This window comes from Pelodiscus sinensis, chromosome 15 (assembly GCF_049634645.1).
Source record: "Pelodiscus sinensis isolate JC-2024 chromosome 15, ASM4963464v1, whole genome shotgun sequence".
Taxonomy (NCBI): Eukaryota; Metazoa; Chordata; order Testudines; family Trionychidae; genus Pelodiscus; species Pelodiscus sinensis.
This window is the reverse complement of record NC_134725.1, coordinates 9150430-9178033: the sequence shown is the minus strand read 5'-3', so window position 1 is coordinate 9178033 and position 27604 is coordinate 9150430. Positions and strand designations below refer to the sequence as shown.

Genomic DNA, 27604 nt, shown 5'->3' with positions numbered 1-27604 from the left:
ATAGTCGACACATTAGTTGACCAGTCGCTTCCCCCCCTTGCTTCCTCTATCAGAAAGAGTTAGAAAGGAGGGCAAAGAAGAGGGTTCTGGAGGGAGCCAGCTTAAAAGCCAGTTCACCACAGCTCCAGCTCCATGAGAGGGGGCAGGAGCCCCGCAGCAGCATTCCCACTGGAGTCCCCACTGGAGCTCTTGCACACTTCAAAGCAGAAGTGTCCTTATTGATTAATCCAATAGTCAATGGAAATTCCATCAACTATTTGATTGGTTGTTTAATTTTAACATTCCTACTGTGCATGGGGAAGTTGGCTCCCTGAGTGCACCGGCTCTTTGGGAAGCCACCTGTCCCCCATATGCAAACATATAACTGCTGACAATTTCAGAGGTTACATGTTTATCTGAGTAAACACATTTTATCATCTCTAGAAAATATATACCATGAAGTCACCAAATGGAATCCTGGGAGCAGTAATCCCCATTTTACTACATACACATCCCATGATGAAAATCATTACCCATTTTGCTCACTGTATTTTGTCCCTTTAAATGTCTATTATTTTCAACTGGCTGTATACTTTTTACTTTGCTTCCAGACCTGATCATTTGCAATTCATGGGAATAGTGCAAGTTCTTCCCTGTCCTCTGGGACCATTCACTTCCCTTATTAAATATCCTGCTGCTAATTTCTCTCTCTCTCTCTTACTCTTTTTGGTTTTGTTTTTTTAAAGAAGCAGGTATTGTTTTAAGTCTGAACCTTCTGGTCATTAGCCAATAGCAATTTTCCCCACCCATGAAACAGAGGCATTTTAGGTTTGTTTCCCTTTGTTTTTCAGTCCTCGTCCTAACAAACTCACCTCAAGTCTAAAAGGATTACCATATACTGGGTCTTGTTGCTCCCATGCATTTGATTCTTTGTATTAAATATGACAAAAACATCATATGCCATTTTACAACAGCTACATGTGTCTCGTGGTAATAAATTGTGCTCGGTTGGGCAGAGTTTAGATGCCCCTGGAATAGAGGCTCAGACAAACTCCAGTTGTGTGAAACAAGAAGAGGAAAATATCCTGTCATCTATCAGTTTTCTCCACTCATTCCATTCCATTCAAACTCACTGCAGAGATCAAGGGCTCATGGACCTCTAACCCAGGGCCTGAATGACAGGAAGTGATTGCCAAAGATGTGTGAACTCAGCAGTGGAAACACCCTTTCTCTGCAGCTTCACAAACAACCCCTAAAACAGTTAGGAAAAAGTTCAAAAAGTCACAGCTCAAACACATCCTGTGACACAGCACATGAGCAAATCAGGAGCCAGAGTTGCTCAGGGCATACATGGTTGCTAGCACACAGCCAGTTTCTAGCAAGCCGAAGGAGAAGATCCAGGATAGGAGAAGCTGTAAAGTGCTCAAGATTAGTCTCTACTAGAGATGTAAAATCGCAGTGAATCAGTTAAACCTCAGATTTAACTGGTTAACTGATTAAGCGAGATCCCACTCCGCTGCCGGCCCCTCTTCTGCTCCCATTTCTCCCCCTTGTGCAGGGGGGCAGCAGCAGATGGGGCATAGGGGGGGCAGCTTCTGCTCCCATCCTCCCTGTGCATGCGGGTAGCTGGTTCCTACTCCTGGGTAACCAATTAACCATCCACATCCCTAGTCTCTGCCATAAAATAATATTCTGCATTTCATTCAAATATTTCAAAGGGCTTTACAGACTTTCAGGCTTTCCTGAAGGAAGAAAAGCAGCATCCTCATTTCTGAAATCAAGAGCGAAGGAGAGTGAAAATGACTGGCCCGCAGTCACACACCACAAGCCCACCTATGTCATAGCCAGCAACAGAAAGCAAGTCTTTTGACACCCAGTCCGCTGCTCACAAGCACTAAACACCACAGAAGCAGAATGTTCCCCTTGTGAACGTGCAGCCACCTCCTCAGGCATCAGGGATCAAACTGCAATACAGTCTAGGTTTTGTCTTGTACACCTGGACGGCCTGATCACCACAAACTGAGGAAACACATTCCTCTCCGGCCTTAAATCAATATGTCCTCCCAACAAACGAGAGAACATTCCAGACTAGAACTTCCCTTCCAGAACTCCACGGCAGAAGAATTTGTTGGTCTCATTCTAAATAGTAATAGTAATTCCTCTCCCTTGTCTACCCCAACCTCATATCACCAAGCAACAAATATGGAGGGTGGACTGAGGGGAGGAAGAATCAAGTGACCAGGAAAGAATTCCACCAAATCATCTCTCAGCAGCCCTAAAACATCTTCCAAACACGTACAAACATGTCTCCTGTAAAGTAGGTAAATAGTATTACCATTGTGCAGGTGGGGAAAGGGGTTAGTGACTTACCCAGGGGCACACAGAAAAGCAGGTATTTGAACCCACAAGTTCCTGGCTCTTAGTCCTACGCTCAGGCAACACTGCTTCCTGTAGGATTATACAGTTTTTCTAAAGTTAGTTCTTCCAACCCTGGACTGGCTAGTCCTCTGATAGAAACCCAAAACAATGCACATCACCCATTCTCTTGGAAAAAATGGATCATTCCCCACATCAAGAAAATTGCTAGCATTTTAGAGACTAAATCCTCTCTCCTGTGTAGTTCCACCTCTCCCTCCCCCACCCTCCCCCTGCCGCTTCTAATCAAATTTCACTGAACCAGTAAAATAACCTTTGCTTGGAAAGGATGTTTTTTAAGTGGATGTTACATCAGGCGTTTGCGGTGAGTTCTCTCAGGAGTTGCTTAATCTCCACAAATTAAAACAGCACTCCCGCCAGCATTTCCCTCCCTTCATACCAGTTGCCAACTTAGAAATACATCTCAGTCTGTGAAGATAGAAAGTACAAACCATACTAATATCGTTCCAGTAGAGCTAGTTAAGCCAGAGGGTTACTTATGACTTTCACCACAGAGACCAAGTACAGTATATGGATATGCTTTTCCAGGAGTATCCCAAGCCCTGTATTACATTGCCAATACCCCACAGCTTTGTCTGTGGATGGAAAGTACCCTGGTTCCTACAGGACAAGATGCTTACCTAGCTGAGAAGGTAGGAATAAACTGGTCTCTCTGTTAGAACTGACAATTGTGGTTGTGGTGGATAGGGACAAATGCAACAAAAGTACAAACATTTTACAGGGGATTGAACAGAAAAAATGTTGTCATCATTGACCTGGGCTAGATTTGAGCCAGCATCCTCAGGACCATGACCAGCCCATTGAGCTATCCAGTCCCCCATTTATTCTATCACAGGCAAAACCACACGGAAGGAATTTCAATCAGATGCAAGTTTACCCCCAGAAAGTTTCTGGAATGGAGATCACCACCCTAAATCAGAGATCAAGATTTGCTCTCTCCTGACAAAATACTGCCAGGAAAACCTTTATGAAACTCAAACAAGCAGCTGCTGACTTAGCTGCTGACTTGGCCCCTCTATAAACAGATTCCCAAGGCCAAGGTCACTGATCAAAACACTGGTTCCCTCATATTCCTACAGGAAGAGGGGCTCAGCCAAGCTAGTTATCTGAGGAACCAGACCCTTCCTGCTACATCAGCATGTAGCTCCTCCACAAGAGCCAGGTCAAACACACAGAATATACTGCTATCCCCCAGACTCTCACTGAAATACGTCTGGAATCCTGCACAAAGGATACATCACCATTCAAGCTCAGCTTCCCACAGGGGGCAATGAGCAACAGTCCAGCATCACACCCATAAAGTGTAAGATACTCCCAGGATTCCAAAGTGTCAGCTCTGGCAACCAGAAATCCCCATTCCATGGCACACAAGCTGGAGCCTGTTCGCAGCCACACATTAAGAATGTCCCAACACAAATAGGCAGTTCTCAGCTGTTTCCAAGAATTGCAAAAGCATTACTAACAGGATCACAAATATCACTGCAAGACTATTCTGGAGTGCAAGGATTCTAAGTGGAACCTGGCCTGAGGACACTTACCAGCCAGAGAATTAGATGCAAGCTAAATAGAAGGTGAAAAGCGAGCTTGCAGCTACAGGAAAAGCACTGAAACAGGAAAGTTAGCATGTCAAAAACAGGGCTGCAAGATGCTGGACTTCTCAGCCTGATATCCCCGTTCTAAGCTGTTCTCTAAATGCCAAATGAGCAACAGTGATCAACTTTAAGGATGTGAATATCCTTGGTGCTAATCACTCTTAGATCCCACTGATGCCACAGTAGACAAGAGCTATCAATCTATGAATTGTAAGGGCTTTCAGGACAGGACTATCTGTTCATTCTGTGTTTGTATAGCACCTAGCACAATGGGTACCTGCTCTATGACTCCTGGATACTACAGTAATACAATGGAATAAGGATGGCTGCAAAGAAAGAGGTAAAAAACCCACACATTGGACAACCCCCAAGTGAATTATCTGTCTTCTTAAGAAATCCATCAGCAATAACAATGCCTCTGGGCCTTTCAGCCAAAATAGATAAATTCCATGAGGTTCAGGGGGGAAAACAATGCTTTAAACTAGGGGTTGGGAACCTCAGGCCCGAGGACCCGATGAGGTCCCCGGCTTGCCTGGATCCAGCCCCCGAGGCTCAGGGTTTCCGCACCCCCAGCATTGGGGAGCATGCGCCTACTACAGGACTGGAGCACACAAAATCTATTAGCCTGGGCCACACTAGACTCTGGTGTGTGAGAGGAATGTGGGGAGTGTCTTTCTCCTTCTCAGTTAGGGGCCAAGTCAGTGCGGGATTTTTTTTTTTTTTGGCTTCTCACGTGTGCGGGGCCCCTGACTGATTTTTCTGTGGGTCAATGGCCCCCAACCCAAAAAAGGTTTCCCACCCTTGTTTTAAACAGTGTAAGTACTGTCCAAATATCATAAACAGATTGAATATAAACTGCCAGGCGGGATGGTAGCTGTACATTTAAGAGACACACAAAGACAATGATACGAAAGACAGAAATATTAAGATAAATCGTAACTCTATTCAATACATTAGAACCACTAATGCTGCCAAGGCGTCTGGGAGGCCCTCCAGACCACCAAAGGGAGAGGGGCCAACATCAGGATGAAGAAGCAGAAAAGAAATTAAATCAATTTCAGTCTTTAGCACTGAAAACCAGAGGGACATTCCAATTCTGAAGACTCTCAAAATGGGAAAACAGAATGCAGGCTGTAAAGTGTATGAGTGTGAAGATACTGACATGGGAAGACAAATGTATTCTTAGAATCACACCACCACCTGCAGATTAAAAAGCCAATGGGGTGGCGGGACAAGGGATGGGTGGGGAATCGCCAACAGATGAGCACGACCTAGATTAAACAATGAGAACATGCATGAAGAGAACCCAATATGTAAACTAGAAAGCCTCACTAACCTGTTTGAGGATTTGTTTGTTTTAAGAAAAAGAATAAAATTTGCTGAAACTATTTCCCCCTCTTAATGTAGCTCCCAATAAAGCACCTTCTTAAACAGCATGACTGGATTGTCTTTTAATTTTTTTAAAAAATACAGAAGGATTTTTCTTCCTGCCCTGCTGATGTTTACAGGGTATCTCCAGCAAGAGAGAATGAGAAGGCCTGAGAGCAACACAAAGTAGCTTCCTTAAGAGATAAGAAATCCTTAGAAGAGCAGCGAAACTGGCCACAAGTTTCTCTCACTTTTCAGTGACATCTCCTGGGCATTACTTATGCCTATAGCAGAGAAGCCAATCTTGTTCGGAGATGTTTATGAAAAATGTTGAGAGAAATTAGAAAAGGTTGCTAGGACAACTCTCTTCCCACTCCTCTCTGTGCACTAAAAACCAGGACCTCTCTCCCCTACTTCACTAGGAAGCACTGGGACCTCCCCTCCCTGCGTATGGCTAGAAGGGCTGAACCGCTTGAGCACCCTACATGTTGCTCCTTTGACTCTCACCCCTAAAGAGGTAGAAGAAGAGGGTTGGGTCTTAGGAAAGCTGCCCTCTGGTGCCACCCAGGGCCCTTAATTAAGCCGGCCAGGCACAAGTCTGGACCTCCTTCCTAGGATGATCTTCCTCCTCTTCTCCCTCCTGTCAGATTTCATCATTCCTCCTGCTCCTCTGCCATCTTCTCCCACGTGGAGTGCACAGCGAGGGTCTGATAGCAGGCAGGCTGTGCCAATTCTCAGTGGGGATTCACTGCCCCTGGATTCAATGGATTCACTGCCCAATGGATTCACTGCCCCTATCCAGCTGGCTGCATGTTACGCTCTAATTGCCTGTCTGGACCTTCTAGGTATCTAAAAGCACACTAGGGGTATGTCTACACTACCCCCCTAGTTCGAACTAGGGGGGTAATGTATGCATACCGAACTTGCTAATGAAGCCCGGGATTTTAATTTCCCGGGCTTCATTAGCATAAAGCCGGCTCCGCCATTTTTAAAAGCCGGCTTGTTCGAACCCCGTGCCGCACGGCTACACGCATCACGGGCTAGATAGATCGGAATGGCTACATAGTTCGAACTATCTAGCCCGTGCCGCGTGTAGCCGCGCGGCACGGGGTTCGAACAAGCTGGCTTTTAAAAATGGCGGCGCCGGCTTTATGCTAATGAAGCCCGGGAAATTCAAATCCCGGGCTTCATTAGCAAGTTCGGTATGCATACATTACCCCGCTAGTTCGAACTAGGGGGGTAGTGTAGACATACCCTGACATAGTCCAGCAGGTTCCATAGGGCCTGTGGTTGGGCGGTGGATCTAGTAGTGCCTCAACCCATTTGGAATTGCCACAGCTTGTCTGCTACCAGATCCTCACTGCAGTCTGTGCATGTGCCACAGGCACAATGGAGATGAGTGCCCCCCCACCAAGCCTAACGTTATGTGCTGTGTTCATCAGACCTAAGTGACAGCAAGTGATACAAACACACACACACATCATGTGTGTCCTTGCAAAATCAAATTCAAAGACAGAATTAATCATTTTGTAATTACAGGTAAAATATCAAGAGGCTTATTTAAAATTAGGGAGAGCTGTAATCTCTGCTACAGCAGGTATAAATTGATTCAGACAAAAGTGTATTCTTCAGAGTTGAAAGTGCATCCTTAAGAAAAGCATCCCCGTGGCCATAACTTACGTGGACTAGCAATGTTTCTGATACAGTCCCTTGGAAAATATTATGAAAAACAACAATGAGGCAGAAAGCATGGATTAAAAATGTTAGCTACTTAAAGACCAGTCTTAGTGAACAGTAGTTTCTCTGTATTATAACAGCAGGTGCCCCCAGGACTAATACAAGGAACAGCAAACATATTTAATAATTTGCCACAAGTAGCAGACAATGAACTGGAGAGGCCCATGGATGGCAGTGCACCAAGGTTACTCTGTTCTGGAAACTTTTGTACCTTTTCCCAACCAATGGTGTAACCACAGAACTCAAGAGTTTTGCCAATGTGTCGCATAAATACAGCTGTCCTGAGAAAAGTAGATAAACAAATGGCTATATGGGAGGAAGATGAAGGTGAGTGAGCAAAAATAGTTTACCTTATATAAGAAAAGAGGATGACAAGATCACAGACTTTAGGGTGCAACTTGATCACCTACAAGAGTCTGGAAAGAGCATCTCCTACTGAGAACACCACTGACACAGCTATTCCTCTGAGGCTGCACAAATGGTCGGACACATGATGGCTTTCACCCTTCTGACCAAAGACACAATGTAGAGCACTTCATGAACAAACTATCTGATCTGGCACAGCAACTCATAGGCACCTAGCTTAAAATACTGCCACGCTGAGTTTAATACAGAGAAAGGTTTGCCATGTGCCTGATCATCATATTGGCTTCCACTTACGGGTGCAGAACATGGCCAAAGGGAAATCCAACAGGGTCATCCTGTAAAAAAACCAACAATCCTAACTAAAATCAATCTCTTAATTAAAGTTTATTCTTTGTTCACTTTGTTTTCCCTCCATAATTTACCATAGAATTTGATCAGCCTTCCTGCTCTTTCCTTCATCCACCTCTGCAAGAGTCTGTGACCTCCCCTAGTTAAGAAAGATCTCCTGCTTTTCACCCTACCCAGGAGGCTATCATATCAAAGGAGTCACAACATGTGACCACAATACAGCAGAGACCAGAAGATGAACTCCAAGACGGAAGTGGATTTTATAAAGACAAGAGTCAAGACCACAGAACAAAAAAACCCTGACAGTCAAAACTGAGAAATCTATGTTATTGAAATGGAAGCAGCACAAGAAATACAGCTGCTCATGGTTACACACCCAGGATCTCTACTCAAACCTAAAACCACTTCCTGAGGAAAAGGGGTTTTCATCCTGAAAGAAATTAAGGTCCCTACGTAGCTTCAGCATTGGTTGTCCCCATCCTGTCCCTGCACACAGAAAGACAACTATCCTAGATAATATGAAACAGAGTAATTTATATTGACGCACCAAAGTCAGGGGGCCCAGCCAGTAACAGTCAGTACAGCACAAATCCAGACTGACTTCAGTTTCCCAGCTCATCACAGACCTTCAACTTCCTGAGCAAGGACGAGGGGAAAATCAGATCCACACCTTTACTATACCCATGCCTAAAGAGCTACATCTTGTAAGCTCACAAAGACATTCATGTACCCACAATGTCTTGGCCTTCTGCTACTGTCCAAGACCAGAACATTAACTTGGTATGATATCTGAATTTAAACAGCCTACAGAGAAATGCACAGAGATGCTAAGTCTTGGGTTAGTGAGCCAACCACCCTATGAAGATAACCTCCTTCTCCATCAGTGCAGACTCCCCTTCTCTTTCATCTTTGACTGATCCAAGTTTCACTGCTCAGAGAAGCTGGAAACTAGACCGAATTCAATCTCTGAAAGCCGAAGAAAAAAAGAGCCTGTTTCTGCCAAGAGCGCACTGAATACACTGCATTCCATTTCATTAAAACAATTACCGAAGAGCTAGCCAAGAGTTACATAAAGCTTCCTCTCTGCACCACCCCCAGACCCTTCCCATTATCTCCCCCACCCAATCTTACACACCATGCAGCCTCCCAGCGCTGCATACAGCAAGCCCATTGCACATAATGCCATAGTGAGATCATGCTGGAAGAAGCAACGCAAAATACTTCAAGTGTCATAAGCTGCTCCATCTGGCATATTCTAAACTATATGAAACACGAGAAGGGGCCAAACCCCCAGAACATCTGAATGCTCCAAATGCTCTCTGCAGTCACTGAAATGGAGTGTACGAAGTAGGGATGTTTGAGTGTAAACAACTTAAGCACATGCTTATCCGTTAACAGTGTCAATTACACCCAATGAAGTCTCCTCCCCAGGAACCAGGCCAGCAGGGGCTTGTGGTCCCGCACCCGGGGAAACTTCAGTGTGGGCTCTGCGGTATAAATCCAAGCTTTACATTGCAGAGCCCGCAGCACAGTTACACAGGATGTCAGATTTTAAGGGGTTACACCAGTGGTCACCAACCAGTTGATCACGATCGACTGATGGATCACAGGGGCACTGCCAGTTGATCTTGATGCAGTGTTGCCAGCCCACTCTTATACACCCACCTGCAACGAGGAGCTCATGCTAGCACTACAGCCTCCTGCCCCTCGCAAAATTGAAGCCAGCACAGCTCCCTGCAGCTGGGGGGGAGTAGGGCGGAGCGGGGGGGAGAGGAGTCCTAGGCTCCATGCCAGAGCCGGCTTCTCAGGAAACACACACGCTGCTCTTCCCCTACCCACAGCACTGCATGCTCTTTCTGTCTTCCCTTCCTTTCTCCGTACTCTGGAGAGACAGAGCGGGAGGGTGAGTTAAGATGGCAGCAGAGGAACTGGACTGGCTGGATTTTTTAAAGGAGCCACACATTTACTTCTTCCAGTGCTGCCTGCAGATCCTTCCTGAGAGCCTCATCTCTGGAGACCCCCCACCAGGTACTGGACAACCTGCCTCTGCCCCTTCTCTCCTGGCCAGACCCCAGCACCCTGCCCCATGGCCAGAACCCCCACCAGCACCCTGTTCCTGCCACCTCCTTCCTGGACTGACACCTATCACTAGCTTGCTCCTGTACCCTACTTCCCACCCAGATTCTGCACCCCCATCCCTATCCCAACTCTCTGGCAGCTCTGTCCCACACACTAAACTCCGCATTTTGGCCCCACCCCAGAGCCTAGGGGGGAGCCACAAAATCCACTAACCCTGGAACCCCAGAATCCGAGCCTTGAACCTCAGTCCTACCTACCCTCCCCCCCACCAAGGGGCTGGAGAGCCAGAGGAGTGAGGTGTCTCAGTTGGGGGCAACAACAGTGAGGCTTGGGGGGATTTGGAGGGGTTAGTCTTTTGCAACTCAACTACGTGGTTCCCAACTGATTTTTCTGTGGGTCAGTGACCCCTGATCCAAAAAATGTTCTCCACCCCTCTCACAAATAAAGACAGTGCTGAAACCTTTTGTGTTGGACATATATTATTTAAAAATAAAGCCTGGCCAGCAAGCCCCCCCCCCCCATTGGGGCCCAGCCCCCATCTGGCCACAGCATCATAACACTCCTGATTCCCCTCCCCAGCCCTGAGCCCATCATACACCTGAACCCTCTCACATCCCCAAACTCCTGCACCCCCACATCTCCAGTCTTGTTCCACAACACTCCTGCACCACGCACACACCACAAACCTGTGCCCTGAGCCCATCATACACCCAGCCCCTCTGCCCTGAGCCTCTCATATACCCAACCCAAACTCCTGCACCCACAAATCCACAAGCCTGTGGCTTGCTCAGCACCCCAACCCTCCACTCTCCTCCTGGAGCCCCCTCCCTGAGCAAGCATTCCCTTCTGCACCTCCTGCTGCACCAAAATTCCCTCCCAGAGCTTGCACCTCTCACCCCTTCCCACACCCAAATCCCTCATTCCCACCCCAGAGCCTGCACCTCCTGTCTCAACCCAGTGAGAGTGAGTAAGGGCTGGGGACAGCAAGTGAAGGAGAGGGCAGGGCCTCAAGGAGGAGTGGGGTCTTGGGGAAGGGATGGGGTAGATCTTGGCTTGCCCTGACATTTAAAAAGTGATCTTGGGAGGTAAAAAGGTTGGAGACCACTGGATTACACGGTTAACCAAATACACTATTTTTAACATCCTGAGTACTAAGATGGCACATGCACCCAAGTCTACACAGCACTTCGCTTTTTGGCCAGGATAAAGTTTGATGACGTTTACTAACTGACTGGTTCTTTACAGGGCAAAATTAGAAGTGGCTCTTGCAAGAGGATGAACTAAGAACTGAGTAATCTTTCCTTTCTCTAACATCTATGGTCCATGCCTTTAAACAAATTCAAGAAGCAGAGGTTCATAAGATCATGGGGAGGCTTTACAGCAGGACAGGTAGGAGTGGTGTCCCTAGCCTCTGTCAGAGGCTGGGAATGGGTGATGGGAGAGGGATCGCTTGATGTTTCCCTGTTCTGTTCACTCCCTCTGGGGTATCTGGCGTTGGCCACTGTCGGCCAACAGGAAGGATATTGGGCTAGATGGACCTTTGGTCTGACCCAGTGTGGCTGATCTTATGTCCTGGAGGTGCCAGATGCAAGCAATCCTTTGCTGCAGTCCTGTAGCAACATGCTAGAGCAGCTATGAGAGATACTGCCCAAGGGAACGGAATGGGCGAGCCACACAGCAAACCTCAGACTGAACTGTAACAAAAACAGACTGAAAACTACAAGCTTGGGGCTACAGAAGTTGTCTGATGATTCACTCCAAATGCCAAAGCTTCCAACTTGACAAGTCTGAGCTCCTCCTATTTTACAGGAGGAATAAAAGGCATGGTTCTCATGGCACATGCCTCTCGCCAGGGGCAGCCCATCTATATAGGCAAACTAGGCACCAAGTTAAATGGGGTGCCAAATGGTGGCGCAATGTCATTGAGGGATTTGGAGGTGGGGGTGCCGATTGCATGGTTCGCGTAGGGCGCCAGTTGCTGGCAGCTAGTCTAAGGCCGCCTCTGCCTCTTGCCCACCTAGAGCACTAAGCTGGCCACTGAGGCGATATTTTGTGAGGCAAATGAAATGGCATTCTCCCCCTTCAGCCACGTCTCCAGCTCTCTGCAAGGATCCCAATCTAACTGCAGGAGCTGCTCACAGCCAGACAAAACAGCCCCAGTCATAGCACACGACTATCAGACTGACAGCCTCACTGCATAAAACCAAGAGGGAGAGGGAGAAGGGGAAATAAGACTACCCAACTCAGAACCGCTATTTCCAAACAAGCTGCCATTCTCACACAGAAACACTTCAAACCCAGATGGCAGAGAGAAACAGAGCTGGAATGCATACGCAAATCGGACACCCTGAACAAAGGTCCAGACACACACATGGAATGGTTCTCCCATTAGGGCTGTAAAATCCCGTTGAATTGGTTAAACATAGGAACCGGGGTGGAGGGGCTGCTCCAAAGGGGCTGAAGCAGTCACCCAGCAGCCTGTTGCGGGGCTGTACCACCACCCTCTGCCACAGACAGGCACTGCACCTGTCGAGCTGGAACGCATGCAGTGGGCCAATGCACCCCACAGGAAGGTGCTGCTCCAGTGTCCAATCCGGAGCCGCCCCCTGCCTGCCGGGTACACAGGCCCACTATGGACAGAGGCTGCTCCGGCCAAGATTGCTCCAGCTGCTTGCAGGGTGCCTGGGCTCTCTGCAAACAGGGACCACTCTAGTCCAGCTTTATCCCACAGGCCATGCAGTGTGTACCCATGTAACCACTATGACTTTAAACGGTTACACACAATTACCTAATTAACCGTTTTTTTAACATCCCTAGTTCAGAGGGAGTATAGCGAGAAGGGCACTAGGCACCACCCACCTCTCCCAGCTTTTTTGGGCCCCACAAACCATAATACTGATCCCAAATGATGCTCACTTATTCTCAGGCTCTTTTCCCACTTTCTTCATACAGTTTTTGGGATAATAGTTCCCTGCCCCACAGGAGGCTTTTATTACCATGAGAGAGGGATAGTTCAGTGGTCTGAGCATTAGCCTGCTAAACCCAGGGTTGTGAGTTCAATCCTTGAGGGGGATTGGAGGCAAATCTGTCAAGGATGGTACAGTAAAACTCCAATAGTCCAGCATCCAATAATCCAGCACTCCTGATAGTCCGGCATCAAAATTGAAAGAGCCTAGTGAGTGAGCTTCAGCAAAAAATGAGTCACAAGGTACCAGCAGCAGCAGCTGAACTGAGCAAAAAGGGTAAAAAAGGCTTAAAAAAACTAAAACATTACAGTATACAGTATGTACAATAAAAAGGGTTCGGAACACTTTATATACAGTATATAATGTATACAGCATATATATAACCAGCTAATAGTACCTCCTGATAGTCCGGCATATTTGATAATCCGGTCCCATAGGTTCCGGATTATCGGAAGTCTACTGTACTTGGTTCTGCTGCGAGGGTAGGGGACTGGACTCAATGACCTTTCAAGGTCCCTTCCAGTTCTATGAGATAGGTATATCTCCATATTAAAAAATTTAAAAAAAACATATATTGAGCTGCCCCAACCCAATGTCACAAGTGGTGAAAGGAACCTACTTTCCAGATAAAAGCCTTGAGCTTTCTTTATAATAATGAAAGAAGGTTGGAGTCTGAAGTCTATCACAACTTATTTAAAGTTCACCTACTCAAAAGTTCTTCTTGCCATTTTTACAGCATGCTCATGAAAAGCACCTTTCCAATTAGTCAACAGACAACCATAAAGGCCCCTATTGCAGAGAAGCCAAATCCTCTTCTCATTTTGCTCTCCAGAGAGGGAAGAAAAGTGAGATAGTATCAGAGCTAGACAAGCAAAGGATTAAATTTGTCTGCCAGCTCAGTTCTGTGACACAACTGGTTTATTTCTAGAGATCCCATGCCGTTTGATTTATGAGCGAGACATTTAAAGCCTTCGCTCTTCACATGAAGTGCCACTCTGTAAAACCAGTTCCCTGGGGTAGCATTTACTATCTTCTTGGACTTTTTTACTTCCAACTCAGTTGTTTACACTGCTAGGCAGTTCACGAGGCCTGTGGTCAGCACAGTTCAAGAGATCCAAGTGGACTCCAACACACTGTCAGCTAAACAAAGTCACTAGCTTGCCTAGAAGTGCACTTTACACTCAGGACTCGCCTGACCTACAGGGATATGTTACATATGTGGGAAAACCAGCATAGTAAACTGGTTTGAAGTTCCCCAAACTACCTTAAAAATGTTTACATATTAACCTACAAACTGTTATGAACGAATGTGGGGAAGGACGGACACACAAGAAGCTGTCATAATGGGATTAGCAAAATAAACAGCCTCCTTATGTAGCTGGTCATAGGATCTTTTTGGTCCTTATCTTCCACAAATGACCACATCTCAAACAAAGAAAGGATACTTCCTGTACCAGACATAAATTATTCCTCATTTCTACAAAGGAAACTCCACCGAGGGCTTATACTTTCACTTTATTGAACTGTAACTTTATTACTCAGGGGTGTGAACTGCTCCACAAGTGCAGCAAGTTATAGTACTGTTAAACACCAGTGTAAACAAGTTCCCAGCACTGATATTGTGAACACACTGCTACATTATATTTAAATGTACAAGTGTAGACAAAGCCCTAGAGAGAAAACACACCACACTCCTGATCAGAACGAACCTGGAATCCTTGTGGCTATTCTAGAGCCCATCTACCGTAGCTGAAACATCAGACATGTTTTTAGCTCCAAGTCGCAGGCTGCAGATAGAATTCTGTTTTGGTTTGAACTGACCAAGGATTTGACAGTGTTAGCAAAAATGTTCTAAAACTCTAAAACATGGACAAGATAGGAAAGATTTGAACATGTGCTATACTAGCCAAGTTGCAGCCTAGGTTGACTGACACCACAACACTAGGGATGTCAATGAGTAGTCAACTAGGTAATTAACCGATAACCCTAGGTTTATCAGTTAAGCTAGTCGACTACTTGCAGTTCTCCTTCCCCTTGCTGCCTCTGTATAAGAGGCAGCAAGCAAGGGGAAGCAGCTAGTGCTAGGGGGAACCAGCTTAAAAGCTGGATCCCCCCAGCACTGGCTCTGCAGTGCCACCTGCCCTCCTCCCCACCACGCTGCTGCCTCTATTAGAAGCAGCAGCATGGGGGAGGGGAGGCTGTTGCAAAGCAGCCTCTGCTTGCGATGGTCCCTAGTTCGCTGTGGGCAGAGACTGCTTTGCAGCAGCAGCCCCTACCCGCTGCGGGCCTAGGCTCGTCACGGACGGAGGCTGGTCCCCAACAGCAGCCCCTGTTCACAGGAGTCTGAGCTCCCCTGGAGTAGCCTCAGTCTGCAGGGAGCTCAGACCCCTGGCAGACAAGTGCTGCTGATGGATCAGCCTCTGTCGGCGGCCAGCCTCCCCCAAACCTACCCTGAGCCAGCCTCCCTCGGCCCCACCCCAGTAGCCTCTGTTCGTGGGAAGCTTAGACCCCCCTGCAGTCATGGGCTGCTAGCTCTCTGCGCTGCTCCTTCTGATAAATAGGCAGCAGCGCAGAGCGACAGGCAGCCGGTCCGCGAGAGGAGCTGTTTTTTAAACAGGCTCCCCCCATGGGCCAGCTCCTGCCTGGCACCCTGCATTGTTGCTTCTGATACAGAAGTAGCAGTGTGCAGTGTCAGGGGGCTCCCCGGGAGTGGGGCCTGAGCGCAATGGCTGCCAGCCCCATGCCCAGGGACTATAGAATAGCCAACTAACCAGTAAGAATTCATGTGGTTAGTAGACTCATTTATTACCTGCTATCTAAGATCCCTACACAACACTTTATTTTTAGAGCAATTTTAATGCAGAACACTCCAAAATCACTCTGAGCCTGGCTACCTCTATCTTACCACTTATGTCTGCAAAACTTGTCACCCATAAGCAACCCAAGTTTTGCCAGAGTAAGTGGTAGCATGCACAGAGCTCCCACCAATGCAACGGCTTGTTGAGGTGGTTTTATGATGAAAACAAGAGAGCTCTCTCCCATTAGCACAGTGCAATCTTGCCAGCTGTGCCATTGTAACCTCACCTATCCTCAATGATATGATAGACTAAAGAGGAATGTTAGGGAAAGAAATCTGAGAGAGGAACTGGAAAGGGAAAAGCTCCAAAAAGATGCGACAGAAAAGCAGAAATCTTGGTGGCCCTGTCATAGTAGAGCGCTAGGAGAAGAGACCATGCTTAGCTGAGTGAGAAGAGTTAGCTAAGAGAAAGGTAGTGGGGGTATAAGTTCAAAGATGAGGGTAGGTTCTCACAGATTTGAATGTGACAGAGAAGGCAGAGGGAGATAAACTATATTTAACCTTTTCAGATGGAAAGGGTTTTAGAAATATCAAGTGTTTAGTAAATACAAAGTACCCTTCACAGGTGCCCTCCAAGTAGGGAACTGTTACCCCTATTTTACAGGGAAGTAAAAATATTGCCCGAGATCACAGAGAAACTCTGCAGATGAAGAACAAAACTAGGAGTGCCCTGGTTTCCTGTCCAGTGTTTTAACCATGAGGCCTCAGTTACGCCATTCGCTAATATAATAGTTAATAATAATCTTACTTGGGACAGGCAATAGTAAGCAGGGAGCAGATGAGCCCAGGGGCCAAATGCAGCCCCCAGCTTGCCTGGATCCCGCCCCCAACGCTCTGGTCTCCCTCCCCAGAAGTGGCATCCCCCCCCCACACACACACCCCTCTCCCTATGGGGCTGGAACACAAAAAATTTAGTAGCCTGCCTCCCCCCCAGACTCTGGTGTGCAAGGAGAATGCGGGAAATGTTGTTCTGCTTCTCATTCAGAGGCCACATCAGTGAGTGGGGCTTGGAGGCTTATTTCTTTTGCTTAGCTTCTCACTTCAGTGTGGCCACTGACTGATTGTTCTGTGGGTCAGTAGCCCCGTCCCAAAAAAGGTTCCCCATCCCTGCATTAGAAGTATTTTCCCACAGCTAACTTGCCACTTCTAAAGAGCAGCAGTGTAGAAATGTATAATGCAAACTCTCTACCATCAAAAGGAAGAAAAAATAGTCACTAAATCAACTCCAGAACACAAGTGAGAGAATGTGGCTTCAAGACCAGAACAGGGAACTGGGGACCTGAGTCGCCTCTCATTCACACTGTTTTTATGCCACTGTAACTTCATTGACTTCCACGGAGTTATTCTGGATTTTCATCTATATTAGCAAAAGGATAAACAGACACTGGGAGTCAACTCATGTATTTTGTTCCTTGTTCTGCAACAGATTTGCTGTGTGACCTTGTACCTGTACCTCTGGTTCTCCAGCTCTTCCAACATGAAGGTAATTTGCACAGGTATAAACCCTTCACATACATACACAGCATCTGCATCAAGATAAATAACCAGATTAAGCTGCACCGATGTAAGTCCCATTTGTGCATGGGCAGTGCCTACAGCAATGCAGAACTCTAGTGGAAACTACATTGCTGTAATTACACTAATATAAATGTCCTTAGACTGGGAATAGGGAGAATACTGATCTACTTTAAAGGGAGCGTGAGAGGCTTATTACATTACTGCTTGTGAAGTGCCAAAACAGGCAGACAAAGTATTAAACTTAAATTTATGCTCTCCAGCAATAAAACAGTCATTTTCCTAGGAGTTGTATTTGTTATGAATATAAAAGAGGATGAGGAAAAGAGAGCCTGGAGAAGTGGAAAGTATGATTCCCCAGGAAAAGTGAAAAGCAGGAACCAGTAAGTAGGGAGACAGACAGAGAGAAAGACAGATCCAGTGGATAATAAGGTGTAAGGGAGGTTACCCACTCCTGTCTCTCACAGCTGGTGGAGACAAAGTCAGAGGATCCATTTCAGCCAGGAGGGCAGCTGGACGACTGGCTATGTTGACCTCTCCTAGATGAGACAAAGACGCTAAAGACAGCACAGAGTCCAGAGTTTCAACGGAAATATATCAGGAAGAAAATGAGCCTTTCTGCATTACACACTGCTTGAGGCAAAGGAGTCCCTGTCTGAGTCGCCCAGGACAATAAAGCCCCTGTTTTACCAGGGTCAGTACAACTAAGAAGCTGAAAGTCAGATTCCTACTATGGTGGGATACCCGGCTATGTCTACCAGCAGTGAAAGTAACTTAAAATTTCTTCTAGATACTGTCCTAGTGCAACCCAGGTCCCTGCCAGCTCTTTGTATAGCTCCCTTCTGGCTTCTGCCACAGCACAACCAGTTCTTGTCAGAGCTGCGCACCAGGGTGCACCTGCTTACTTTCACCTCAGATGTATATACTAGAAACCTTACAGTGCCACAGCTGTACCAATACAGCTGTGCCTCTGCAAGATCTCTCATATATGGCTACTCTATGCTGAAAGGAGAAACTTCTCCTATCAACATAATTAAATCAGCCCCAAAGAGCAGCAGTAGCTATGTTGGCAGGAGCCGCTCTCCCACCCACATAGCACTGTGCACCGTACAATTTATGTCAGCAAAACTTACATTGCTCAGGGATGTGTTTTTTCAAACTTCTAAGCGACACAATTTTTCCCGACATACGTGGTAGCACAGACTTGGCCTCAGTCCTATTTAGAGACTTATTGACCAGAAGCAGCAAAGGGTCAGAAACTTGAGCCAGCTGAGAGCCAAGAGGCTAAACTATTGCAGCAATGCTTCTCACCAAGACCACTTCCTGGGCATAGGCCATGATAAAGCAATTTCACATTCAACATTCAGTCAAAGCACTAGTACCAGGTCAGCTCTACAAATGGCAAGATATCTAACTTGAGGGAAGTGAGTCAGTCAGACGGACCCATCACCCACCAAAAGAGAGACAGACAACATGTCTCTGCAGAACATAGCAATCTTCCCCATATCAGGAGACATAACAAATAAATGTACACATTCGCACCCTGTTCCAACTAAATACCACAACCATGAAAATCCAAGGAAAAACTCCCTCTAACTCCAATGGATCAAGGAAAAACCTTTAAAAAGAGGATGGGAGAGATATGCAACTGCAGAGAAAAACAAACTTTAAAAAATTCAGCTTCATGAGATGGTTTAGGTAAAATGCTAGACTGAAATAAAAACTGTCAGACAAAATAAGCAACCTGCCACCAGCAGCCAGCAAGTCTGTCTAAAATCAGAACACATTTGAAGAGTTAAAGGTCTAATGTTTATGCACAGCCAGAATGCATTACTTATTAAACAGGCAAAAGCAATCCATATGTAGGAAAACTCTTTTGCAAGCTCTGCTGAGTAGTGACTTATCAAATGAGTGAATTATCAAAATGAGGTCACAATTGTTTTAGCTGGATTTTGCAATCAAAATGAAGCAAGCAGCACAGTACCAGGAATTTTTAATACCAGGAGTTTTTAGATTTAAGAGATAAATCTAAAAACAAGACCATGTCTGTTTGAAGTTACCAAGACTTTGCTTTTTTTAAAACCAAACTGAGGAGAGTTTTGCAGAAGTGTCTCCATGCCCCTCTCATTCCAATGAAAACAGCAGATAAAGATTTAGAAATCCACTTCAGTGCTTGAAAATGCAAATGCTGCAATTTTGTACTCGTCCACCAGAAAGACAAAGAAAGTGAGGGCTCATCTACACTTAAAATGCAGCAAGTGACACTGCTGCCTCGCTGTAAGGCTTCAGTGAAGATATTACTCACACAGAGGGGTGGGTTTCTCCCATAAGCATGGAAGCTAATATCTCTCCCAGAGACAGAGTAATGTTGACAGAAGCCCTCCCATCAACATAGTGCTGTCTGCACCAGAAGTTAGGCCAGTATAACTGTACTGCTTAGGGATGCGGATTTTCTACACTCCTGAGCAACGTAGTTACAACAACGTAAGTTGCTAGTGTAGATTAAACCTACAAACTAACAGAAGTGAAATTGGACTTATTTTTTATTGTGCAAACAGCCAATGCAAAATTCATATCATGTTTGAAAGTCAATTAATTTAAAATAGTATCACAGGTAAAGGAATGTGTTTAATAAAGGATTACTAGAGGGTTACGCTTGCCAGCCCACTTCACTGTGGCTGCTTTTGTGGCCAAAGAGTCTGTTAATCTTGCACTGATGATATAGAAAAGTGAACAAATGAAGCTGTTAAATCATCTATAAATCATAAACTATATGTTACAGTACTTCCTTAAACACTACCTTTGTGATTTCTCGACTGACATTAATTAGTGAATATTTTGATTAGGGAAGTAATAGTGTAGTCAATTAACCGATAAGCAAAAATGTATAGGTTAATGCTGTAGACTACACGCATTTCCTCCCCCGCTCCCAACCAGTAAATTTTTTAGCAGGCTGGCCAGCAGCCCAGTTCAGTTCCGGCTCACACTGGATCCGGGACCTACCCCCGCTATGGCTCTGCATTTAAAGTGTATTAGGAGCCAAGCAGGTAGGCAGCCCAGCTCAGTTCCAGTTCGTGCCGGGTCTGGGAGCTCAGTCCCCCTCTCCCCCGGACAGGGGCTGCTGCCACCCCACAGTGCTGCCTCTTTATCAGAGGCAGCAGCACAGGGTGACAAGCAGCCAAGCCGCAACAGGAGCTGGTTTTTAAACTGGCTTCCCTCATGGACTAGCTCCCACCTGGCACCCTGCACTGCTGCCAGCCCTACCCCCAGGGACTACAGACTAGTGGACTAACCAATAAGAATTCATGAGGTTACTTGACTATTCAATTAACCGATCTTTAACATACCTAATTTTGATACTCCATCAGCATATCTACACCAAGACAGAGCAACGTAAAACAACTATGGTAAACTATTAGAAAAAGTCTCAGTGTAGATTATTTAGAAAATATTAAAAATTAAATGATTATTAAAGTATCTCTTCAGCATCAGGCACTGTCCATAAATTATCTAACATTTTTTGGGAAGGGGCAATATTCAAGGCTCACACCCATCTTTGCAACTGAGCATAACACTGAATCTAACACGAAAAATTACAGACACATGCACCCCGACACTGTGTTTTAATTTAAGGCCAGCAGCTGAGAGCAAAACCCAGCTGCACTTTCCATGGCCCCAAGTCACTCGCATGCTTCTCTGCTCCTGCCCCACCACATCTCTGGATGGGCCTCTCTAGCCAAATGCTCTTGGCCCAGCCCACCCGTTCACGTTCTTCAATCACCAGCCAGTCTCCCCCCTCCCCAAGCTTCCCACTCATGCCCCACCCAACAGTACCGCCTGTACAAGGGGCAGCAGGACACTGCCGGGGCAGATCGATGGATGCCCAGCTGGCAGAAGTGCTGGCTTGCCAGCTCTGCAATGGATTCTCTGCAGCCTAGCTGTAACTCCAGACTAGCCACCATCTTAGAGTGAGAGAAGTGGCCGCGTAGCAGGACGGATGGCACTCGGGGCTGGGGACTACTGCACACAGCTACCGGCAGGATTCAAGCGAGGACTTCTGGAGTAGAACCCAATGAGGAACTGATGTCCCAGGTTGGGACGCACAGCCGAACCTGTCCCCCCTCCTCTCCTGGCCTGGGGTGTCAGTGGGGAAGGGACCAGCCACCCGCCCCCTAACCATATGGGGGCACCCAGCCTGGTCCAGGGATTGTGTTAAGACCTCATCTTCCCCTGCCCAGTCTTCCTCTTTGGGTGCATGGGGGAGAGTCGCCGCTTTCACAGGTTGTCCCCTGCAGGAGGAGGACCTTAACTTCCCCTGCCCATCCACTCAGCTTCAGGATATACGCTGATGATGTGATGATGTCATTCTGTCGTGCAGCAGGAAAAACTTTTTTATAGAGACAGATTTTTAACTTAATAGATGTTATCTTTTTAAAGAGGGAAAGATAGTCACCACACATAACTCACTTCCCTCAGGCTATAAGAATCAAAGAAGCAGCCATATAATCAAGCTGCATCTAAATCTACAACCAGCATATTTAAAGCTACCCTACACAGGTAACAAACATGGTATCCAAAATAGGGATGTTAAGGACTAGTCAACTATTCAATAACCATTTGCTTATCAGATAGTCTGTCAACTAGCTGATTTCCCCCGCCCCCCTTTCTGCCTCTGAGATAGACGCAGCAAAGGGGGAAGAGGGATACTTCAAAGAGGCAGTGCCGCATAGCTGAGCCAGGGATCAGCTGAGAGGTGCTGCCCCTTTAAAACATGGAAGCGCCATGAAGCCCAGGGTCAGCTGGGGACTCCCCAACTTACCCCGGGTTTTGTGGAAATGTTGCTGGGGAGTTCCCAGTTGACCCCCCGACTCCAAGGTTGCCCCTTTGAAATGCCGAGGAGTTGTTTCAAAGGGGCAGCTACTGCACAGCTGATCCCAGGCTCTTTGAAACATCCATGTGGAGTTTTCAAGGGGCAGCCAAGGAGCCCAGATCAGCTGGGTACTCCCCAGCTAACTCCAGGTGCCAAGGGGCATTTCCCCAGAACCCATGGTCAGCTTGGACCATGCAGCACAGCATGGAGCCTGGAGTCAGTAGGGGACTTTGAATTCCCCATTGACCTCAGGCTCCATGGCTTTGAAATGCACAAGAGCCCCCTGGGGACTCTTGTACATTTCAAAGCAGGAACTTGCAAACAGCCCAGAGTCAGCAGAACTTCCCACTGGCCCCAGGCTGTATGCAGAGTTCTGCATTCCTCCTTTGAAATATACAAGTACCTATCGACTAATTGAGTAGTCGATGGAAATTCCACTGACTACTTGACTAGTCAATTAGCCACAATTTCACATCCCTAAACAAAGCAAGAAGGTGAGTGATTCCATTCTTTCCATTCCTCACTGTAGGTCTGGTAGATCCCAATGAGCAGGCCTCAAGGATACCTGTTTGGACAGGTGGGGTACTGTATTACCATTGGTGAGTTAACATCCCAATTTGCCATCTAAAAGAGTCATAATCAAAATGCATGCCTTTGGTAGCTATCATCCTGGGAATCCCCAAACCATCCCTTCCTGCCTTAAGTCACACTATATTGTTCTCAGGTATTCCACAGGCAACAAATCCAAAAATAATGGGAACCTTTCCCTCTTTGTAAAATAATTTCATTTTCTAGTTTATAAAATTCAAAAAGAGAAACGCAGTCACCAACTTTCCTAATCAACTTCCTAGAACCTCCCTATGGTCAATCTCTTCGAAAGAGCAAGAAACACAAATCTAAATAGATCTCTCACTTGCACAAACTCCCCATGTCCCTATGTACTACTCTAATGTCTAACAGTGCTCTCAAAGTAATGCAGTGCACCACTGACTTCTCATTCACTGCAATGTACAAGTTCCATCTGTAGAATTTTTAAACAGTTTCTGGAATGGCTTGTGTGTTGGAAGATAAAATGTCTTCAACATTAGAGAAAAAGCAACTGCAATATTTACCTGCTCTAAATAAACAAACCCCTAAAACAACAAAGATCAATTCACAAACTTTTCATGTCCTCATTTCCTGATCTCCACTCATAAGAAGCACAAAAGTTAGATTTTGCTGGATTCTCCTCTTCAATGCATAAAAGTCTCACCATACTATTTTTTTCAGTAGGTTCGAAAGTTTCAACAATATAGTCAAACTCATCCTTGAGTAATTTCACTTTAGTAGAGTTACAGTAAGCACTGATCTGTCACACTGCCCAACTCACTATCATTTTTCTGCTATGTTCCTAAAGACTAGCACAATTATAAACAGTAGGCAGTATTCATATTAACAATGATCCGTAATGGGAAAAGTAACTGGATTTGTAGCTGGCTTACTTCTTTATGGTGGGTACTATAGCTATGAAAAGCAATTAAGAGGGAGAGAGGATTTTTTAACATTACCTATTCAGACCTTATATACCCTGGAAGACTCTATAGACAAATGGGAAAAGATTATAAATCCTGACGTGGCAGGAGAGCAAAACTTAAGCTGTTGAGGAATGGATTTTTAATTCACTTAAAAAACCCTGTATTTTGTGTTTGCTTGTGCCAACAAATTTAACTTCCAATACCCAATAAGCACTTGAGAGGAATGATATCTTTCTTAATGATTCAAATACTTCCATCAATTAAATCAAAGTGAGACAAAATTCCCAATGTATACCCAACACTTGCAAAACTAGACTTGACTTGAAATTTCAGATATTTCTAAGATAGAAAAACAAAAGCAAACCAAAAAATTAGTTTTCAGGTTTCTTTATACATTGTAAAGCACCTCAAAAAGGACACAAACAAATTTTCAGGCTTCTGCAATTCACCTTTCATCTTTGCACTGTATGGATACGTAAGATGGAGGGAAAAACCCACTGTTGACTCAAGCAATGAGCTATCAGGCCAGATGGCAGAGCACTTTGAATGTAAGGAATGTAACAGCTGTAGCTGGCACATTTTTGCTCCTATGATTTTAGAAGCAGGCAGGGAAGGCTGCAAGATACTCCTACAGGCATTGTTTGTATGCTCACACACGAAGATACTCCTCAGCAAGCCAATAAACCACCAGGGATGCATTAGTAGTAAGACAACACTGGAAACCTGGCACTAGAAGCCAAAAGCACTTCTGCCAAAACCACATCTCTGAAAGGTGCCTTAGCTGTGGAATATGAAGGGAAAATAATAATAATAATAATAATAATAATAATAATAAATCCACCACAGGGCTACCTCCTAAAATTGGTTATTGCAGGTTCTTCTCCAATATCTAATTAGACTGTTGGTCACTTCCATTTCAGAGGGGGCCTACTCTTTAAGAAGGGAGCTGCTGCTCCCCATGAACGTTAGGCCTGCAGTGTGCCTCCCAAAGGCAGTTCTACTCTTAGCCACTTTAGACACTCTCAACAGTTTTATTCTTAGCCACTTTAGACTGTCTTTGAAGGTGTTACTGCCAGCTTGCAGCTAGCTGTAATTTGAGCTTCTGAGTCCAGTAATAAAAACTGTGATTTTTTTTTTTAACAGATCTTAATGGAACATCTGGTTTTGATTAAAGGTATGATGGAAATAATGGATTGAAGCCCTTCCCCAGTGTTTGATTTAATCAGTTTCATAGCAGAACTTGCTCACCCTAACATCTCCCAGAACACTAGGGAATTTTTGGGGATACATCTTCCCTCCTTGATATGGTGCAGAAGGTAAGCAAAGATTCTATAGATCTTTCACATGAAGCCAGTGGCTTGGCATTTTTTCCTCTGCTGAGGAGTTGTGGATAGTCCATAAGTTTGCTCTGCACCAGAGTGAGCGGCAGAGAAAAGACACCATGCCAGAATTAATTCTGAATATGGTTGTAGTGTGACTGCAAGGTCTGCTGGTGAATTTCATCTCAAAGGTCCCTAGCAGATCACTTTACTCATACAAACCTCACCTAAAAATAGAAGCCAGACACTACAGCAATGGCAGAGAGAGGAAAATAAGAACAAGCCTGGTCAAGATGCAAAATGATTAAGTAAAAGTGCAATCCTCCTACAAACAGAGGAAGAAGAGTAAGTGGTTTAAAATGCACATAAGGGAAAGGTGGGACGCTATAGCAGATCAAATACAGAGTAAACCATGGGATGAATGTAGACGGATGGGTTGTAGGGAACAGGCTGGAAGGAGATGAGGAGGCAGGCAGCAGAGGAGCTGAGGGGTCTAGGAAGGAGTGTGAGTGTGTGGGGACAGAGGCTATGGGGTGGAGGAGGTGGGGGCTGCAGGGAAGGGGTTGGGGCTGCAGGATGGGGGATGAAAGCAAGGGCAGAGGTTGAGAGGTCTGGGCTTGAAGGGGGAATGGGCTGGGAGATGAAGACAGAGGCAAGGGAGGGGTTGGGTGGGGCAAGTGTGAGAGGTTCAGGAGAGGGGGTCCAGGCAGGAGGGGAGGTGCTGGGGGATGTAGGTGGGTCAGTCTGGGCAATAGGGGAGGGGATGCAAGCAGAGGCTGGGGGTCCGGGCAGAGGGGGAGAGGCTAGGGTGTAGGGGGTTCAGGCAAGGGGGTCTAGGCAGGAGGGATGGGGGAAGGGCTGCAGTACAGGTGTGGGGGGTTCAGGCAGGAGGGGCCGGGGCAGGGGGTGTTGGTGGGCTGCCTGGGAGAGCAGGGGTGCTGGTAGGGAGGCTCAGGTGGGAGAGTCTGGCCAAGAGGGGGAGAGGAAGGGGGATGGGCAGGGAGGATGCAGGCAGGAGAGGGAGTGGCAGGGTGCTGGTGGGGGGGGTCTGGGCAAGAGGGCAAGGGGTGGGGTGTTGACAGGGGGTCAGAGTAGGGGGGGAGGGGGCACTGGCAGGGGGGACAGAGGCGCTGGTTGAGGGACTCGGGTGGGAGATCTGGGCAAGAGGGGGAGAGGCGGGGGGCCAACCACGTGGGGTAGGTGTGGGGTACTGGCAGGGGGGTCCGGGCACGAGAGGGCAGAGGCGCTGGTTGGGGGGTTTCGGTGGGGGGGTCTGGGCGGGAGAGGTGGGGTGTTGGTGAGGGGAGGACAGGGCTTCGGTTAGGGGGGCTCGGGTGGCGGGGTCCATGCACGGGGGGGGAGGGATCCAGGCAGCAGGATGCAGGGTGTTGGGGGGGGGGAAACAGGGGCACTGGTTGGGGGCTCTGGCGGGGGGGGTCTGGGTGGGAGACTGCCGGGGGGGACGACAGGAGCACTGGTTGGGAGCTCTGGTGGGGGGACCTGGTGGGGACACTGCTGGGGGGGGCAGGGGCGCTGGTGAGGGGTTTTGGTGGGGGGGTCTGGGTGGGAGACTGGTGGGGGGACAGGGCGCTGGGGGTGTCTGGGTAGGAGACTGGCGGGGTGGGAGGGGCGCTGGAGGGGTTGGGGGGGTCTTGGCGGGAGACTGGCGGAAGGACGGGGCGCTGGTGGAGGGTTTTGGTGGGGGGATCTGGGTGGGAGACTGGGGGGGCATGGTGGGGAGGCCGGGCACAAAGCGGGGGCGGGGTCCAGGCAGGAGAAGGAGTGGGGTGCTGGGGGGGTCCGGGATGGGGGGGAGGGGCGCTGGCTGGGAGGATACGGGGGGCCCAGGAGGGGCGCTGGCTGGGGGGAGGGGGGCACTGGCCGGGAGGCCCGGGGTGGGGTCCGGGCGGGGGGGAGGGGCGCTGCCCGGGGGGGCCTCCGGGCTGGGGGGGGCGCTGGCCGGGGGGCTCCAGCCTGGGGGGGGTACGGGCGGGGGGGAGGGGCGCTGGCCGGGGGTTCCGGGGGGGAGGGGCGCTGGCCGGGGGTCCCGGGGGGGAGGGGCGCGGGCCGGGGATCCCGGGGGGGAGGGGCGCGGGCCGGGGGGCTCCGCAGGGGGGGTCCGGGCGGGGGGGGGGGCGCTGGCCGGGGGTCCCGGGGGGGCCCGGGGGGGCGGTTACCGCCCGGCCCCGCACTCACCCAGGTCGTCCATGGTCGGGCCGGGCCCGCAGCCGCCGCGCTCCGCTCGCAGCAACTTTTTCCGCCAAGCTCCAGTCCCGCGGGCGCGCCCCCCGCCACCTCGGCCGCGCGCGGCGTGCGCGCTCCCCGGGCGGCCACGCGCAGGGCGCGCCGCTGGCGTTCCGCGGAGAGGCCGCCACCTCGTGGGGGGTCTGAGAATGGCCGCGCCCGCTCTGCGCCGCCACCTGCGCTGCGGCCGTGCCGGGTGCCCCGGGCCGTGCGGTCCCAGGCAGCGTGCCACGTGGGCCGGGCTGTGCCACAGGCTGGTGCCAAGGGGGGGGGCTGGGCTGTGCCACAGGCTGGTTGGGGGGGGGAGGCTGTGCCACAGGCTGGTTCGGGGGGTGGGGGGGAGGCTGTGCCACAGGCTGGTTCGGGTGGGGGGGAGGCTGTGCCACAGGCTGGTGCCAAGGGGGGGGGCTGGGC

At 48.0% G+C, this 27604-nt stretch overlaps 1 protein-coding gene across 5 annotated transcripts in view; it reads right to left on the bottom strand.

Moving 5' to 3' along the window:
• PXN (paxillin) overlaps nucleotides 1-27350 on the bottom strand; it is a 94714-nt gene extending 67364 nt beyond the window's left edge. The window contains exon 1 of one of the 5 annotated variants that reach the window (XM_075898107.1): nucleotides 27143-27350. In XM_075898107.1, the coding sequence (XP_075754222.1) occupies nucleotides 27143-27155 (13 nt within the window). In that variant the 5' untranslated portion in view covers nucleotides 27156-27350. The remainder of the gene's footprint in view (nucleotides 1-27142) is intronic. The other 4 variants (XM_075898105.1, XM_075898106.1, XM_075898108.1 and 1 more) reach the window with 4 other exon arrangements.
• Between the last annotated feature and the right edge of the window lie 254 nt (nucleotides 27351-27604).